Raw genomic sequence first — 19,933 nt, 5'->3', positions numbered from 1 at the left:
AGAAGCTGGTTACATCAAAATCAGAAAAAAACTTGCCCTTTCAAAACGAGCTTTTTGTGCTTGTCTTTAAAGCAGATGTTAGAAGTACAAGGGTGATTGAGATATAATCTAGAATGGGAGAAGAGCTTATGAACAAATCATCATTACAGCACAGTAATGAAGGGCTACACAATGTGCCTTGGTGGAGGAGGAGGGCTTAGCCCAGCTTGACTGAAGGGATATTTGATTTGAGTCTTGAAGGTAATAGGAGCTATCATGTGAATATGTGGTAGTGAGCATGTTCTTTCTAGACTGAGGGAACAGTAGGTGCTAATGCTTGAAATTAAGACAAGCACAAGCAGCTAATTGCTGGAGAGCAAATGGTTTGATGTGTTTGGGTAACAGAAAGGCTCTTGGAGGCATTTAAGTGGGGCAATGGTGTGCTCCCAAGTATCTGCTAGGTTGACAGTCATGGTGGGTGTGTAGATGCTGAGTTGTAGGTAAGGAGAATCGGTAACAGACTTGGTAAAAGCAATAGTCCAGGTAAGAAATGACAAAGGATGAGACCTATTGTTAACTATGGGATTGAGTGTAACCATTAAATGAGATATGCATTCCAGGAGAAAATTATTTATATGTGTATTGCATTTATCAAAATTTATGTGTGTACTTATTTACGATTTTATTTATTTATTTGAGAGGGAGAGCATGAGTGGGGGGGAGGGGCAGAGGGAGCTGGGGAGCAGGGAGCCGGACTCTGACTCGGAGCTCAATCCTAGGACCCTAGGATCATGATCTGAGCTGCAGGCAGACACTTAACTGACCCAGTCACCTGGGTGCCCCGAGATTAATGTGTATATTATGAGGGCCAGTAGACTGGAGAAATACAGCCAGATATAGCTGGTAGACGGTTAGAAATAGGCACCTGGGTGTCAGAAAATAGAAAAGGGACATAGATTTGACAGGGATTAGAAAATAAGTTGTAGTTGGAGTTATGGAAGGAGATAATCATCCAGGAGAGGGTATAGAAAAGCTTTTGTGGACTTGGAACCCAGCACCGTGTCTGGCAATGAGTAAGCACTCTCAAGTGTGGTATTTGTTGTGTGGATGATTGATTGAATGAGAAAACAGGTGAATGTCTACCATTCCCTCCTGGAGAACATTCCTCCTTGGAATCTAGGATTCCATGTTCCCTTGGTTTCTCTTATTTCTGTTTCTTGTCATGCTGCTCTCTTTACCTCTTTGTTCTCTTCATGTAGAAGCTCCCCAGTTGTCTATCTGCAAAGACAAATATAAGGCAGGATCCCTTCACTTAAAGACTTCACAGTCTAACAAGGAACCAATTTATAAAGCTCCAAGAAAGTCAAGTAATGTGAGAAATAAACTGTGCCCAGTGAAACCGTCTGGTATACATTCAATGGGAGTCTTAGAAAGGACAGTTTCAATAGAAAATATTTCAGAAACAGAAATCCAGATTGCTGTGGGTTGAAGAATAAATGGGAGAGTGAAGAAGAAGAGATCGGGAATCTTTTAAGAAGTTTAGTAATAATAGAGTGAGAGGTGATAGAGCTGTATCTGGAGGGAGGGCAATGTCAAAATTTATTTTGTTGGGGGAAAGGGGTTCAGGGCATGGAAAAGTTGGCCAAGAACCTAACAAAGCATAACAAATATTGTCTTAGACCTCAAGGAGCTAATTGTTTATTATAGAAAACAGACATGTAAATTGACCAGGAAGGTAGAGTGTGATAGATGTTTTGACCAGTCTGGAATGTGCCAGTTGGAGAGTCTGCAAGACTGTCCTGAAGAAAATAACGATTCGATGCCTGATCTGAATCTAAAAGAGAAATAGAACCTCTGCATGCAGATAGATACCAAGGCGAAGGGGATGCTGGGTAGAGGAAACAGCAGGAGCAAAGTCAGAGGAATATTAAAAACATAAGGGTTACAAGTAATTTGTCATTTTCTCCCAGCGTGTGAAATACATTTTCATTTCATTAACAATGACTTCTGAAAAGCAAAGTTTTAATTTTTCTACAATTCAATTTATCAAATTGCATTTTGTGTCCTACAGAAGCTTTGTGTAATCCAAGTCGTGATTTTATTCTATATTTTCTTGTATTATTTTTATAGTTTTAGCTCTTAAATTTAAGTCTATGCTCTGTTTAGAGTTAGCTTTTGTATATGGTGTGAAGTAAGAGTTTATTTTTGCATTAGGGTATCTAATTGTTCCAACAGAATTTGTTGAAAAACAATCATTTTCCCATTGAATTACCTTGTCACTTTTGTTGAAAATCAATTAACTATGTATTTATGGGTCTATTTCAGACTTCTCCTTTGTTCAATTGATTTATATGCCTATCCTTATGCCAATATCATGTGGTCTTCATTATTGTAGCTTTACTCTAAGTCTTAAAACAAGTTGTACGAATTTTTTCCAACTTTATTCTTTTCCAAAATTGTTTTGGTCCTTTGTATTTCCATAAAAATGTTAAAGTAAGCTTCTTATTTTCAATGAAAAAAAAAAACCTAAAACTTTTATTGGGATTTCATTGAATCTATAGATTATTTTGAACAGATGATATCTTAATTATATTAAAGCCTTCATACAATGAACTTGGTATAGCTCTCCATTTCTTTAGGTCTGCTTTAATTTCACTCAGCATTGTTTTTGGAATTTTTAGTGCACAGGTTTTATATATTTTGTGGGATTTATGCCTAAGAATTTCATATTTTTGATGTTATTATAAATAATTTTTTAAAACGCCCAACTGTTGGGGTGCTTGGGTGGCTCAGTCAGTTAAGTGTCTGACTTTGGCTCAGGTCATGATCTCAGGCTCCTGGGATTAAGCCCTGAGTTGGGCTCCCCACTCATCAGGGAGTCTGCTGTACCTCTCCTTTTGCCCCTCCCACATTCGTGCTCTGTCTCTCTCTCTCAAATAATAAAATCTTTTTAAAAAAATGTCCAATTGTTTGTTGCTTGCATAAAGAAATAGAATTAATTCATACTGATCTGGTATCCTGCAACCTTTCTAAACTTACTTACTACTTTTTTTTATAGACTCTGATAAAGGACTTACATCCAGAATATACTCAGCAATAAGTGGACAAACAACCTGATCTTACAAAGGCAAAAGCTTTTAGCAGGCTCTCCATCAAAGAAGATATACTAGTGACAAATGTATGAAAAGAGGTGAGGTATTCTGAAGTTGAGAAAACACGAGGCTGGAGAGAGACGTAGATCACAGAGGATCACACTGTCCAGCTTAATATTTTCCTGGGCATATTTATATACTATAGCTACTAAAATGGCAGATTAATAACTCAGAAAAAGGAGGAACTGGTTTCTCCTTTGGTAACAAACTCCTTTGGTTACTTCTGAAAACCTTACTGTAATGGAAACACTACATGAAAATCTCATTGTCCATAAAATATTACAATACAAAGGTATTGGGGTCAAGTCCTTCAAGACGCCTCAATATCTTCAAGATAAAGTTCCAGCTCTCAGACAAACAGTTTCGGTGATCTAAACTCGCCCTCTGGGTCTCCTCATTGTCTCACCGTCCTTCCCCTACCCCCACCTTGGCACCTCAAAAACCGCCCCAAATACCAATCTCTCTTGTTCTGGTTGTTCCCAAACTTTTCTTTGTCTTTAAAAGCCTCTTTGAGTTTGTTAATCCTCTTCCCTCCGATTAAATGCTATTCTCTCTATTCATTCTCTGGTACATTTCTCTTCTAGGGGTTATAAATGCTTATAGAGGCTGCACAGAAAACACAAATGAGTAAAGCATCCAAGGGAGTGGGGAGCAGAGGAGCAACTACCACCAACATATATTGTTATGTAAGACACCCAACATATAGAGGGCCCTTAATGATGATGTCCTTAATTAAAAATGGCATTAGACCCTAATTATACAGCTGAGGCACCATAGAGAATGCAATACTATTGTAACTCTTCCCAACCTGTCACCGTGGAGTGGAAGTGTTTACATATTATGATATCTTGAATTTTTTCCAGTAGCTTCCTAAGTTAACTCCTTCGGAGACAAAGGGGAAATAGCTAAGTTAAGTTGTCTTCTTGCAAAGAGCACTGTTTAAGGAATTGATGATATTTGGGGCCATCAGTCCTATTCAGAGAGATTTCATCTCTTCCTTCTAGGAACTTCTCATCAGCATCAAACACATTCATACAGACAGACATATTGGAGCACCATTAGGAACAAAATGGAAACATTAAAGCAATCCATGGATAGTCAAGTAATTGCATTACATGAAGGTCAAGCATAAGTGGATTTGTAGTGGAAGGAAATAGTGAGTACCTAATCAGGGCAGAGATCAGGAACTGTACTGGAAACTGGGCAGGGCAAGGGTACAGAATCACTTACCTAATCAGCCCTGGAAGATTTCATGGGATGAGTGGGGAGTCAGTAGCAACCATCAGCCTGAGTGGGAGCTGAAGAGTCTCTTGGTATCTTCGAAATGTATGATTTTTGAATTAGTGAATTGAAGGCTACACATTAAAACACACTATTATAAAGCAGGGAGGATTCCTTTTCTTTCATCTTTGGCTCCAAGATGGTCCTATAAGGCCATCCTTACCACGTGAGATTATCCTTTTATGAAAGTAACATTCTAAAAATGTATCCAATAGTTTAACTCTGAGTTAACTCCAAGTTTCAATATTTAATATTTAATTTAAACATTTTAATTCCTAGTTTTATAACGTCTTAAATTTTGCCAGCAAGATCAGGTGTTTTTCTTTGTTACCAAAGTTCTTGAAAATATACAGGGATAAATCTAATGTAAAAGAAAGCATTTTTCGACTCTAAAGAACTGCAAGAGATGTCTTGGGTCCCTGTCTGGATGAACTTCATTTTATGCTATCCAAAATTTGTGAGCACAGAAACCCTTTAGATAATTAGAGCTAAGTTTGAACCCTCTGCCCACTTGATCATATAGAAGGAAGGTGTATTTCAAGAAGAGGGGTGTCCCTGGGTGCTTGGGTCATGTGACCTGACAAACTTTTATTGGGGGCAGAGATGTTACACCCAGTCCTATGGAGAGCCCACACTCTCCTTTGGCAATACATTCAAGATCCCTGGGGAAAATTCTTTCCCTGTGTGACTAAATCCTCAATGCTCTAGTATGACATCCAATTTCTTACGTTGTTTCTTCAGTGGAGGTGTTCTCTCATTGTTTGTCAAAGAACTCTTGAGATACATGATTTGAGGATATTACATTGCCCCCTCTGAATATGCCCCCTCCAGTCAGGTCCTTTAATCTTTCTTAAAGATCTTATTTTCCCAATCCTTTAATCATCTCTGTGGTAAAAAAACTAAGTTCTCATCCCTTTTCGTCTCACTCTAGACGAGGTACTGACTGGCCTCAGTCCTGTGGGTTATATTTATGTTTCCACCCAAGTGATACCTTCCCAGTTTAAATTGAAGTGTTCCTGTTGACTCATCATGTCTTTTTGAAAACCAACAATAACAAAACAGAGTTATGGACACAGTTCAAGATAAGACAGAGTGTACAAGTAAGCCAGAATTATCTTTCCTTTGTATTACTCTGGGTCCTTTTCGGGCTCCAATTCATGGGAACGGGTGAGCTGTGATTGTCCATTTTCACCAAAATAGCATTTACTAGAGCCGGAATATTAACTCAGGTACAGCGAAAGGACTGTTCCTTTCATCTCAGCAGTTCCACACCTACTCACCTTCCGAGTGACTTTTTATAGAATATTAGTTTGCATTAAAAAAATCCCTTTAATTGCTTGGGAGAAACACTTCACGGCCACGCTCCAGGCCAATCCCCTGTTGCAGCTGCTCCTACTTAAGGGATAATTGTGGCCTCGCTCTTTTCCAAGGAACTAATTCTGCTTTTGAAAGGATTTGTCCTCACAGTCTATCCTGATGAGAGAGGACTGGATTATTGCTGTGTAAAATAGCTGAAGAGTCCCATTATGGCTATTATGCCACAAATGTTGTATATTGTTAAAGATTACAGTACTGTCCCACACTCAGTGGTAAGATGTGCAGGCTTTGGCCCCCTTCCCATATTATGTAAAAAATACTGCATTTTATGAGTCATTTAGTACCATGTGAGGTATCTGTGGACCCTATATCATTTCCTTCAAACTTTCCTCATCGTTCTGAAATCCTTTATTTTCTGGTTGAAAGACTTACAATCTAGTCATTTCTCACTAGTCTCCCCAGGAAATAAACTTCAGTACTCTCTGTTCTCCCACTGCATTATATTATGGATTGCATATCATTCTATTTTACATTTAAATTACTTTAGAAAACTATTAAAAAAAAAAACCAAACCTCTGGACAACAGTAAATTCTAACTGGTAAATTGAGAAAATGTAAATGTTCCTATCAAAACCATTGATGATGTTTCTAGAACCTTGAAGATGGGTAGGATTCAGCGTTGATTAGGCAGTAAGGAAAAAAAGACATACCTATTTCAACCATAATCTTGTTAGGAAGGTAAACCTGTAAACACATGCATAACAAGATGGCTTATAATACAACGTGGCCCATACGAGGTGTTCAAATGTATGGTATTTTAAAAGAATGAGGTTTCCTTCTACAAGAGAGACTGAGGTATCAGCTATTACTGGAAAGCTCACCCTTAAATAAGAGAAGGCCAGTGAAGGACTGATATTAATTTTGTTATAAAATACAGCATGCTTTGATTTTCAATATTTGGCATTTCAAAATAAATCCTTCTATAAGATCTTTCATCCCCACTGTCCATATAGAGAGGGCTATTAACCCTTAAAGAAAATTAACTCCAAAAGCTAACCAAAAATACCCCTCAAGAAGTGCCATTTTGTTGTTGTTGTTGAATGATTTTTATAAGACTCTTATAAGTCATGGATAGGATTGACTGTGTAGAGGATATTGTCCCTAATGCAGAACATTCTGTGTGTAGTTTGGAGACATTACTACAAGGTTTAGGACTTACGTCCACAGTACAAAGAATCGGTAAACATAAAATGTGGTCAATGGAAACAAGCGCAAATTTGAAAACACAACAATTATGAAACTATAATTAAAATGAAGATGGGTAGTGTTGAGGGAACAAAATGAGATGCTAAGTGTGGTTTGTAATTAGTGGTTATAGTTTCCAATGTAACTTGTAAAACTAAACAAGAAAGTGAAATGAAATGTAAAGAAATTATGACTAGGTCCAGGACATAGTATGCATTTCAGAAAGGATAGCTATCAATTCTCTTACATCAATACTATTAAGGAGATGTTTTGTTCATGGACACACACATTTTGGTAATGAGAGTTCCTAGTTTAGATGACCAAATTGTAATTTGGGTCTCTACGGCAATTCATTCCCGTTTCGTTAGAATAACTGAGTCAATTGCCACACCAAGTCTCTGTAAAGGCAGTGCAGATGATGGGGACCTGGAGTGGTGACCCTCTATGTCCCCTTGTGAGAGCCAACACAAAATAACAACCCAGCCAGGAAATTCATTCACACGAAAATTTTGTGCTTTTAACATTCCCTTTGTGCCCATGTTTATCTTTCCTCCTAGACCACTGGTTCTCAATCTTTCTTGAAAGTGATAAGGCACTGGACAGCTTTTAAAAACTCCTATGCCCAGATCCTACCCTAAATGGATTGAAACAGAATCTGTGGGGGAGAAGCCCAGGCATGAGTATTTTTCAAAGCGTCTAGGGTGACTCCACTGACCAAAGTTGGAAATACTGCTCTAGAAGACTAGAACACATCTAAAACAGAAACTGTTTTAAGTAATTTGTTCTTACATGTAGGCCTAATATATAGCATAGAGCTTTACTCTGCTTATATGTCTTTGTTGAGTAATATATGAGCAAATAGATGGACAAATAAATTAGTAAACTTAGCCATGATGTAGAGTTGAACGTCCTATAAAGTGAAAAATAATATAATGCCTCTCTACTATTTTTATCTCCCAAATTAACAAGATTTACTCATTGGTTTAGCTATTCAACTTCCCCCAAGTTTTTCTTGGGAGAACTGCTCCCCTTCCATATGTGATGGGCCTTGGGTGGAACATCATAAAGAGAATATTTTTTTCAGATCACACTGAGATGATCTTTACGGTCTACTCTTCATGTATGAGTGATTGAGGTTAACAGCTTTTTTTTTGAACCAAGAGCTCACATTCCCACCTGAGCTGGGAAAAACTCAAGCAATTCTGTCATACCAGCTGGGTGTCCTACAGTCTAACTCAGTTCTGACAGTATCTCCCTAGAGATAGCATCAGATCCCATAGGCTAAGGGCTCAACCCCACAAGACTGCTGGCACTGCCCCAAGAACAAGAAAACCACTTGAGATGCCAATTGAAAGCCCAGGGTTTTAACTGTGCTTCTGACCGATCAGCTATCAATCAGAAGTTTGATAGCTTCAGATGTTCCCATGACCCCCTCCTTGGGTTTGATGATTTTAGTAGAGTGGCTCACAAGACTCAGGGAAAACAGTTTACTTACTGTTTACCCATTTATTATAAAAGTATATGATAAAGGATACAGATGAACATCCAGATGGAAGGGAAACATAGGGTAATAAGGTATGTGGGAAAAAGCATGGAGCTTCCATGCTCTCTCCAAGGGAGCCACTCTCCATGATCTCCATGTGGTCAACCAACCCCGAAGCTTTCAGAATTTTGAACTTCAGGGATTTTTATGGAGACTTCATCAGGAAGGCATGATTGATCATTAACTCCATTTTCATTCCCATGTATCCCCCTCCCCCGACCCATGAAGTCGACCTTCATGGTCTACTCTCCATGTATGAGTGATTGGAGTCAAGAGCTTTTTTAATCAAAAGCTCACATTCCCACCCCTCACACCATACCATGCACAAACATGCCACTTTGACTCTACTGATTGCACACAGAAGAAACCAGGTCCAAATTAAGTAGAGGGACACACAGTTCCCATGCATTTGGGTTTCTCCTCAAGACAGAGCAAAGTAGTAGGCCTAGGGAACAAAGTATAGACATCATTGTCTTCCCTAGGTGTCAAAATGTTGATAAGGAAACTTTTCATCTTCCTGATGTTCATAGGGCCCTCAAACAGACATCAATTACAATTCTAAGGAAGTTTTCAGAATTGAATTTTGAGATGATGTAATACGTTGATAATGAATGCTCAATTGATGATAGAAATTTAAGCTTGGAAGTATTTAAATTAAATTCAAAAGTTTTTTTTTAATTGTGGAAATACCTATAAGCATATTTTAGCATCTACAACTGAATTTTGAACACTGACAATACAAAACACAAAACATTTAAATTTTATTATAAAGACCTTTATTGAGAGGGAAAACATTTTCTATTTTTTATTTTATCTTATGCCTCAAAGGACCTGTAAATATGGAGTTTCTTCTGAATCCAGTGGAGAGGAATTCTTTTTTCATACTGCCCTCTCTCCCTACACAATTTCCACCATGTCAATCTTGAGATAAGGAAAGTGCTGGATTTTTGCAACTTATAAAAATGATGAAGGGAAGAAAGAAAACAATGGTTTAAGAGAAAAAGGATGCAAGGAGTACAAAGCAATGCTTAGTAAAAGGTTCCTAAAAAGCCACATATAGACACTCAATGATGTTATCATTTCTTATACTTTCTTCATAGATTTTCTTCCAGATCTCTCTGATTGTACCTGACAGGCTCTCAATTGCAGAGGAAACAACATAGCTGTGAGAAAGTTGTACAGAGCAGTAGGCAATCAACATGCACTGTACAGTTGCGTGGGGTGACAGAATGTTATTTGTATCCTCCTTAGCACCAGAAACAAGTGGAAAGGATGAAGTACTTCCAGGCTCCTTTGCAGGGTCTTGGGCCCTACTGCAGGCTACTTCCTCCTGGGAAGGTAAATATCACCCACTCCTGCCTGGACTTCCCACCAAGGACAGAGCCTCAGGGATAAATCTGTTGGACTACAGCCAAAATACGCGGATTTTTTTTTTTTTTTTTCCAGCCATCTGGAAAAAAACGAAGTTGCAAGTTTCTGTGTTTCAGAGGTAAGGCGGGAAAACATGATTAGTGACTTCCTCCCACTTACCGACCAGAGAAATGGGGAGGCTGATTCCAGGTCTTCCGTGCCTCTCCAAGAGCATCACTGGGCTTCCAATTACAAAAAGACAAGAATCCCATCAGGGGCAACCAGCAAGCCCACGTGTTTTCCCTCTAGCCTGATCTTGTGTGTTGATGATTGTTTCCCTATTTACACTTTGATTTACCCCTGTGGTCTTTTTAGAGTCTCTAGGGCTGCCTTAGCTTTGCGAACCCTCCAGTGGGTCCACAGATCATTGGGAGGTGAGGGCTGGGGGCGGAAGCGAGTGACAGAAGGGGGTAGACCCTGCAACCCCTTCGGGTCCCTAGCCCAGTAGCCCACTACAGCGCACAGATGATTCACGCTCCCTGCGGGTTCCCGGTCCCCAGGACCGGCGCTGCGTGGACTAGCCGCATCCACCAGGGGCTGGGAGTAGGGGTGGGGACGCAGAGATGCGAGCGGGGAGAGCCACCAAAGGGGAGGTGGCGGACGCAGAGAAAGAGGTGGGGACCGCCGCGGAGAGGGCGGTGGGAGCGGGGTGGGGCCGGGGCGGGCCCGGGGGCGGGGCTGCGGGGCGGGGTGCGCCACAGCGCCCCCTTGCTGCGCGCTCCCCGCCGTGCCCCGGGGCCGCCGGTGGTGGGGCTCCGCAGCCCCTTTGTGTGCGACGCGCTGGCCGGGAGGAGCCCGGCTCGGGCACAGCGGAGGCTCCGCGGGGTTCCGCCGCCCCGGCCCGCTCCCGGCCGCGCTCTCCTCCTCTTTCTCCGCTCCTCCCTCCTCCGGCCCCCGGCCCCCGGCCCCCGGCCCCCAGCCCCGAGCTTGCAGCCATTGGGCCGCGAGCAGCCCCGCGTCCTGCCGCGCACCCTACCCCGCCCGGCCTGGGGCGTTCACCCCCCACTCCCGCCCTGTCCCCCTCTTCATTCCTCCCCCCATCCCAGGCCTCCAAGGTGGAGAAAATAAACTAAAAGCAGAGCAACTCAGAGACTCCAATAAAACGCCCAGGACCTAGAGCCCGAGCGCGAGCGCGTGTGCCGGGCGGCGAGGGGCGCGGGAGGCGGGGATGGGGCGGCGGGCGGGGGGACAATGAGCGCATGAAGTTACCTGCCCGGCGGCGGCGGCGGCGGCGGCGGGACCGGGAGGCGGCGGCGGCGGAGCAGGCTGCGCGCTCGGCGCCGACGGGTGCGCGCCGCGGCTTGGGGGAGAGTTGAGCGCTTTTCCCCCCTCTTTTTTTTTCTTTTTTTTTTTTTTTCTCCTCTTCTTCTTAAACAAACCACAAACGGATGTGAGGGAAGGAAGGTGTTTCTTTTACTCCTGAGTCCAGACACCTCTCTCTGTTCTGTCTAAGCTTGTTTTGCTGAACACTTTTTTTAAAAAAAGGAAAAGAAAAGGAGTTGCTTGATGTGAGAGTGAAATGGACGTAAGATTTTATCCACCTCCAGCCCAGCCCGCCGCTGCGCCCGACGCTCCCTGTCTGGGACCTTCTCCCTGCCTGGACCCCTACTATTGCAACAAGGTGAACGCTCTGCTTTTGTTTCCACCGTGTTCTTGCTGCTTGATCCCGGGAGGGGGGCGGCGGCGGCGGCGGGCCGGCTCGGCTACCGGTGCCGGTCGGCGGAGGCCGGTCCCAGGCGCGCTCGGCTCGCAGCCCGCTACAGCCCTGCGTGCTCTTGGGTAGTAAATACTGTGCAGCAGCTCCGGGGGTTTGCCAAACACCGCGATTGTGCGGAAAGTGACACGATTTGCTCGGATTCTTTCCTTCCTGCTGTCCGCGACTAAGGCTCCCTGACTAGGTTTGCCGGGGGGCGTTTAAAAAAATTTAAGAGAAAACCACGGAATACTTTGGGGGTGTGTCTGGGGTCCGGGAACGGAGGCAGAGAGAGTAAGAGAAGTCAGTTTATTTTCTAGTTTCCCCTTCTCCCTCCCGCCCTCTCACGGGCTGCGGGGACTCGTGGCACCGCTTCCCTGACCGGGATTAGTTGCCAGGGGAGCAGCCGGGAGTCGGGGTGCAGGGACCAGGGAGACGCCTCCGCCCCCCGCCGGGACAATTGCTCCACAAGTCTTTTGTTTTCCCAAACCCTTTCGGGCGGCCGAGCCCGGTGTTCGGACGCCGGTCTGCGGGCCAGGGTGCAGCGGGGTAGTGGGGTTTGGGGGACAACTCCCGCTTTGGGGGGCGGCGGTAATTGCAAGTTTGTTAGAAGCCGGGCGAGCGCGTCGAGTTTACGTCCGAAGCTCCAGCACTCCGCACGGGGCTGGAGCAGGGTCCCATGCCGGGCTGTACTCCCAGCCCGGTGACCCCGGGTGCCAAGGCCGCGCGGGACCCGGGCGCGGCTGATCAGGCGGGTGGCCCGGGACGGGGGTTGGGGCGGGGGGAGCCGGCCGGGGCTACTGCTGAGCTCCGCTTGTCCCATAGATAGAATAGTTAGGGGGTGCGAAGGGAGGATGCTTCTCCAACTCTCGGCCCCGGGAGGGAGGACGCGCGGGGACTGGCCTCCGAGAGCAGCCGCAGGGCCACGGCTGTTCTCGCCTCGGGCTTATTGGACGTGTGTACGCGGTCCCGCCTGGTGAACGTCGGCGGGGAGGAATGAGTTCTCTGAGACGCTGGGCGAGTGGTTTAGACGCCCAGCTCGCGCTCAACCTGCCTGATGCTTTATCCGCTGCAAGCAATTCCTTGTCGGCCCCTCGGTGAATTCCACTGGATAAATCGTTGGGACTCCTAATATTTGCCTGGTGGCGAGGCATCATCAAACAGCTTTTTTTTTTTTTTTTTTTTTTACGTGATACAGAGGTATTTAGCGCGCTGCATCCTCATCCCCCGGGGTCCCCACCACGCCACCCCCTCGCAGCTCAGTCTTGGTCAGTCGGGACACACACACACACACACACACACAACTGTGAGTTAAGTGAACCACAGATATCACTCCGGGCAGAAGCTCCTTGATGTTGTGTACAGTGTAAGGCTCAGTAAAAGGGATGTGCTGTATGCCTATGATGGATAGGCAAGTTTGAAACGAAGGAAATACAGACTTGTGCAAGGCAGGAAGGCTTTTTATCGCACCGGGAGCTCTTTAGCTCCGAACAGGTTGGAAAGCTCGGGTAACTTTGGCAAGAGAAGTTTGTGTGATGAAGTTTCATTATTTGTTAGTGGCATAGTTCTTTTATTTTAAAATCTGTTTTGCCTTTATAAGCAAGTATTTTGTGTGTGTAACATTCTGTTTTGCTCATAGCACTAATACTAACAAAAATAATAAAAGTAGCAGACCTATCATGGATAGTAAACACATCTTCCAGAGTAGTAACCAGTACCAAAAAGTTAGAACCATTTTGGCAGTGAAACTGGACAAATCTTATTAGATTTATCGGTGATTTTAGGCTCCAAAAAGAAGGTAATGACTTGGATACACATTTCACTTGTCATTCTTGTGATAGTAGGGTCAGATTTAATTTAAAAGTTAAATGCTTTGGAAAATCAAGAATTACTTCAATATATTAAATCATTTTCCAATTAAGTGCTTTAAATAATTTTCGTAGGTTGTGCTGTGAATTGAATAAATTAATTTAGAAAGTCTTCAGAATTTCTTTACTAGCTCATTGAAGTTCCTTTTAAGTCCCCCCGTGTATGAGGAGCAAACTGTTCTTTTTAAATGCAAATTAGCCACCCTTTCTATAGACTAGTTGCAAGTCTTCTATTTAACTTATCCAGGGAATAATGGATTTTTAAAGATGCAAAGTCATGATATACTTCCAATAGTAGGAAGGGACTTCATGGAAGTGCTTCTCGAAGAACGCCTTCCCCTGCCTTTCTCTGTATAGCAGTCTATCAAATATATTTGTCACTGATCCCCCGATTATATTAAATATACTGAGTAGGTTTGGTAGGCCCCAGAAAATCCAGACACTAGTTTTTTCTACTCCGTCATGATCACCACTGGTACACAATTTCTATCCAGCTTCACTATTTTAGTTGCTTAGAATGTAGTCAACTAGCATTCATTTTTGCAATGACTCAAGTGGATTTGCAGGGATATGGAAGATAGGCAGAAGTTTGGAAGAGGTGAAATAAGAAATCTGCATCTACATTTAGTAAAAACAAGTTGGATCAGACTTCCCTAAAAGAGCCAAGACAGCAAAGTAAACCTTGCGTCTTTCAGAGGTGTAATGAATATGTGGTTTATTACAAGAAACAGTCACTTTGTCAGGTTATTTGTTTTTAATAGGTTGATAAGATCATAAATTAATAATTATCTTTATTTTAAATCTGTCAACACTTTTGTAGTTCAAGTTGGTGTGCTAAATCCCAGTGGAACCAGTATCTTTATGTGCTTCAGAATCATGCAGTTGTACCTATAGTTTTCCCAATGATCTTTTTTTCAATGTTAGAAGAGACCCTAATCTACAAAATGAATATCGTCTTCCCGAAGCTTTTCTAAACTAAAAGGAGGTTGTGTTACCCTGCTGACACTTTCCCGCTGCTGCTCTATAGATTGCCAAAACGCTACTTACATTTTTCAGTCAATAAACTCCAGAGGAGGAATTTTTTTGGAAACAGTTTAATCTACTATTGCTCTATTGTAAGAGCACATTACGTTATGAGCACATCACTATGCAAACTGGCCTCCATTTTCACATAGCCCATTGCGGGAGAAAAGTGAGAACAATGCGGATGATGTTGGTTATGGCAACGGTGCGAGGCATCTCTTATACAAACAGGAGAACGGATGGCATGTTGCTGTATATAGGTCAGCCTTTGAAAGAGCAGCGTAGCTCTTAGACTGGACAGAAACATGCAGGCTGAAAGTAACAGTGTTCACCTCTTGGAACTTAAAGCATGGCTACGTTGCAGACATTGGGAGATGGTACCATAGTCAGTTTCATCTAATTAAGACTATTTTAAGTAACATTGTATCCCTTAATTGAAATTGCGTTAAAGGAGCTCACAACTGGAGTGCAGTAGTAAAATATAGTCCTATTTTTTGTTCTAGTTGAAGGTGTCAGAGCATCAGTTTAAATCTATACCTACGGAGTAATAACAGTTCCTTTCAGTTTCTTAGTGCAGTGTCATTTGTAAAGATTGTTTTCACTGATTTTATGCTAAATTGGGACAAAGAAGTGGCACTTTTTCATTTTTACAGTGATGTGATGTGTTCAGTTCTTGCTCAGTATCTGCCCACATAAGGAGCAGTAATACAATGATGTTATGACATGGCTAATCACAGGGATGCTGACCTCTGCCAGCAGTGGGTGAGGAAATAATGGTCTTCACTGTTCTCAGTGGTTGCTTTTGTGGAATCAGGTCCTGAATCTTTCTTTGCTTGGTTTAGACACAGGGAAGTCCAAGACACAGACCCATGCTTAATACTAGTTATACAGAGTAAAGAATAATGGCCATTTGGGATGTTGGGCTTTTGTCATTGAAATGAGGAAGGACAGTGTATAATCTTTTCATATAAACATAGGAAGAAGGACCTATTTGTGATGAACTCAGCATTGAAATGTCAGGGCTAACATTAAACACTCAATAACTTTTGAGAAAAACAAGATTCATTATTGTCTCTGCTAAATCTCCTTTGAGCTTATTTTCATATTTAGTCAGAGCATTATGTCTTGTACTTTAATGTGACAAAACTCATCACATCTAAAATACAGGATGTGCAAGCACACATGAAGGTGGAGTCATTATTCCTGCTTTAATAAATGTAAGAAAAAAGAGGAGGATGGGAGAAGGAGGAGGAGGAGGAGGAAGGGGAGGGTTATAAGCAATTTAGAGCATCATGCTTGATTAGTTCTCTTATCCACCTCCATAACTTCTAGGACTTTAGTAAATTCATAGTTGATACTTGGGACATCATTAGTGTGATTAAAATTCCCCTGAGAGTTTTATTGGCTGGATCTTTCTTAAGTTTTAAAGTCCTTAAAACGTGCTTTAAATAAAATTTCTATAGGTAAGAAAGAGCATAAAACAAGCAATCATATGGTTTTGGCCACTAAATCAGATATCATACAAAAACCTCAAATGTAGCTATCTTGACTTTGTGGGATATTTCACTGTCACAAATTCCAATTTTAAATGTCTATGAGAAAATTGTAGTTATGGGTTTTGGAGAGCTCAAATGCTATTTTTAACACAGCTTATGTGGTTTAGTATGCTCACAGTTTATCATATATATTTAAAGTTACTGAATAATGATATTAAGGAGTGTTTTAATATTTTGCTTAGTTAGGAAAACTAAACTGATATTTAAATACTATCTTAAATATGCTGCTTATTGTAGATCTTTTTTAAATGATGTGATTGTAGGGGATGTAAGAACAGGAAAGAAATAAGGCACTTGAACCTGGAAGAAAAAGGGAAAGTTCCAGGTTTAACAGTGGCTTTCTTGGGACCCAAACTGGGTCTCAAATATTGGTTTCGTTATGTGGAACTATTTTTGTGGCCATACCTTTTTGTGATGGGCTCAATTCAAGAGAGGGATAACAGTAGAGAAGTGGAGGAAAATCTTATTTAGCTACAAAGGATGATTTATTCTAGTGTTTTCCAACATTTTGCTAGGATACTAGAAAGTTGAAAAGACCCTGGAGATATTTCTCAACTGCTAGTGATCCTTCCTGTCCTGATTCGAAGCCTGCCCTCAGCAGCAGGTCTATCTGTATGCCTCCTGCCTCTCCCCCCTCCTGCCTCCCCTCTTCCCAAACACCTCCAATCCAGGAAGAGCCTGGCACCCTGGCTTCTCTCCGCCCCAATCTTAAATTGAACCTGGGAGGTCTGTACCTTCTAATGTGAACTCTCCTCCCTCTCCTCAGGAATGTGACTCAGCATTGTGGTTATCTTGGAGAGCATGCTCCCTTTCCTGCTTGTCATCACTGTTACCATCATCACGTTGACATATCCATTCTTCCTCCAGTACCTGACCTTATTTTCTGGTTAAGGAAATTGGAATCTGCCAGTCTTCGGGTTCATATCCACTTTTTAAAATCCCAAATTAGGTTCTTCTCTTTTTCTCCATTTCCCCGTCTGAGTGAATGACATAAGGTTGTGCAATGATAGACCAAGAAACCATAGATAGGATGCTATGAGGGGAAATAACTAGGGTGGCCATTTCTAAGCTCTTACTAGTTTCCTCCTTCCCCCCACATTTTAAGCACAGTGTATTTAGAGCTTGGAAACAGCTCCTGGAACATCCCTTTCAGTGGTAAATCTTTATTTAGGTTGTAAAATAGTATGAAAGTGGGACTGTGGTCTCCCGATCTTTAGTTGGCCAAGTTAGGTGAGTTATGCTTACAGAAAGTAAATGGGTTAACAGACTTAAGTGTTCTCATCAGAATGTGCATGGAGAACTAAAATGGGAAGAGTAGGACACACAGAACTTATTTAACTAATCAATTTAGATAACTTATCTTACATTTTAGCTCTCTGAACGTGAATCTCCAGGTTCCTGGGAAGTCTTAACGCAGAATATTTATCTTGTATCTCAATAAAAATGAAATGTAATGATCATGACTTGATCGAATGCTGTTAACAATTACATTTTAAAAATATTATCAATTGTTTAAGATAAAACTTACATTGTAGGGGCGCCTAGGTGGCTCAGTCGTTAGGCGTCTGCCTTTGGCTCAGGTCATGATCCCAGGGTGCTGGGATCAAGCCCCGCATCAGGCTCCCTGCTCAGCGGGAAGCCTGCTTCTCCCTCTGCCTCTCCCTCTCCTCCTGCTTGTGTTCCCTCTCTCGCTGTGTCTCCCTCTGTCAAATAAACAAATAAAATCTTTTTTAAAAAAAAGATAAACTTACATTGTATACAACCAAATCCAAGAATCTAAAATGTACACCTTAGGAGAAAACAAGACTGTAGTGAACCATAGTTAATAAATACTGTGGCCCCAACTATAGTTCTTGCCTGCAAGAAGCTTCCGTGTGAAGCATCTAAAGACTTGAATGCCACCTTGTTTGTTTAAATTGAACTTAAGCAAAATTCAAATATGGGAATATTTACTTTTACCAATGCTAGAGATACATTCTCGCCTTTCCTTTACTTCCATTTTGGTGTTATTGATATATTTTTCAATTGATCTTTGCACTTCTCAGAGTCAGATAGTCTGTGGTCTCCAGTGGTTGATGGGACCCGCAGTCGGTACTGAATCGTGTTAAATGGACTGTCCATTTGGAAGCTGGAGTGCCAAGACGATACAGCTTACATCTGCCCTAATGAATTTGAGAATTTTTTGTTTTAAACCATGCATGCCAAGTTTCATCCCAAAGAGCAATTTCTCATTAAAAACAGTTGAGTTATAAACTGCTTAGAAATGTGGTTTATAATGGAAGTGCCAACAGACTGTTAATTATAGCTGTTCTTCCATAATACTTTGAGACATGGAATTCACATTAACCTGAATGAGCTTTTCCTGGTTACAACATGTTTCTCCCTATAGCATTCATTTTGAAAATGGGAACATTATATTGCTCTGTGCTTGGATGTTGATGGTGCAGCAGAAAAGACCAGAAGGAAGATAATGCCAGAAAGAAATCCCCTGCTCTTTCATGACAGGAGGTACCAATATTTTTCCAGACCTCTGTAGTTTGGTCTATGGCAAGTTTGCCTTACTTGATGAATAATTTTAAAGCTAACTTTTAAGCACTATCTTCAGATTTCCATTTTACTCATGAAAAATCATCATTTATACATATTTATAATACCAAAGGTCACGCACCAATGTTACTATTAATGCTTTTCGTTTGGCCATTTTTCACTTTGGAGTTTTAAATGCTTCTGCTTTAGCCAAGTATTTATTGGTTTTCATTCCTGAGTTATGTGCTTTTATGAAGCTATCTTGAAAGGACTCCTAATTAAACTAAGGCCATGGTTGGTTGATAAGCAGCTTTGCTAGTGGCCAAGAAAATATAAAGTATTTTGAGTTACTCTGAAGACCTACAAGTTATATGTGTCTGATCCACACCAGTGACGATGGCAGCTTCTACATAGAATAGCTTTCCACTGATGTCTTAGAGCATCTATCTGGGGGTTACCTAGTCAGAGATATTGGGGTGTGTGTGTGTGGGTGTGGGTGGGTGTGTGTGTGTGGGTGTGGGTGAGTGGTGTTTTCATGTGTTCTTCATGTCCTGGATATATTTCTGGCCATACATGCATGAGAATTTATCACAAATGGCAGAATCTATCAATGTGTACAACAACAACAAGGGAAATCATACTGGCTTGTAGGAATGCTTCATTACCATTCCATTTTAAGAAACGTAGCCATATTTCACAGGAGAAGATGCTTTCCAATGCTAGGGCTTTAATTGGGCATATTAAGATAAGATTAAAGAACTAGACCTTTCTGAGGAAAACCATAGGCCTCTCTGAAGAAAAGACCCCTTTTTGTTCAAGATTCGAGATAAAATCTGAGGGCCCTTAAACCTATGTTGACTTACTCCCTAGGCAAAATAAATATAACCATGGAAAGGATAGGATCCCTCCCCCTCTGTTTTCCACTCTCTTTAGAAGCCTGACTTCGTTGTGTCTGGTAAAAGTTCTGACACTAAAAACCTTTAATCCACCTGTGTCCCAGTCTGCCAAGTATTCACTAGAAAAAATATGTTTGTATCAAGGAAGTCTTATGAGAATTAAGGAGTCAGCAGAGACAGGTTATTTTGAAATCCTGTGGTGAAAGATGTTCAAAAATTCAAACAATGTTAGACCTTAGAAAAATACCATGTTCTGGGCCCACTCCTTGTATTTCGGAGTTGTTGCCTGTTTAGCCCCATGGGGAGGTAAGCTAAAAGTTGAGTACAACTGCTGCAGAGGGAATGCCCTCTTACAGCTCCTGACTTCAGGGAAGCGAGCCTGCCCCTCTGTACCTTCTTCTGATGGATGGGTCAGAGCTGCAAAAATACAGTGTGCAAGATTAA

At 41.9% G+C, this 19,933-nt stretch overlaps 1 protein-coding gene across 1 annotated transcript in view; it reads left to right on the top strand.

Annotated features, from left to right (window-relative positions):
- Window positions 1–11,446: 11,446 nt before the first annotated feature.
- Window positions 11,447–19,933, top strand: part of TOX (thymocyte selection associated high mobility group box) — a 295,661-nt gene continuing 287,174 nt past the window's right edge. The window contains exon 1 of the mRNA XM_035011207.1: window positions 11,447–11,548. Within this exon, the coding sequence (XP_034867098.1) occupies window positions 11,447–11,548 (102 nt within the window). The remainder of the gene's footprint in view (window positions 11,549–19,933) is intronic.

Source organism: Mirounga leonina, unplaced genomic scaffold, assembly GCF_011800145.1.
Source record: "Mirounga leonina isolate KUSES-001 unplaced genomic scaffold, KU_Mleo_1.0 Mir_165, whole genome shotgun sequence".
Lineage (NCBI taxonomy): Eukaryota > Metazoa > Chordata > Mammalia > Carnivora > Phocidae > Mirounga > Mirounga leonina.
The sequence above is the reverse complement of the archived record's forward strand: the minus strand, read 5'-3'. Positions and strand labels throughout refer to the sequence as shown.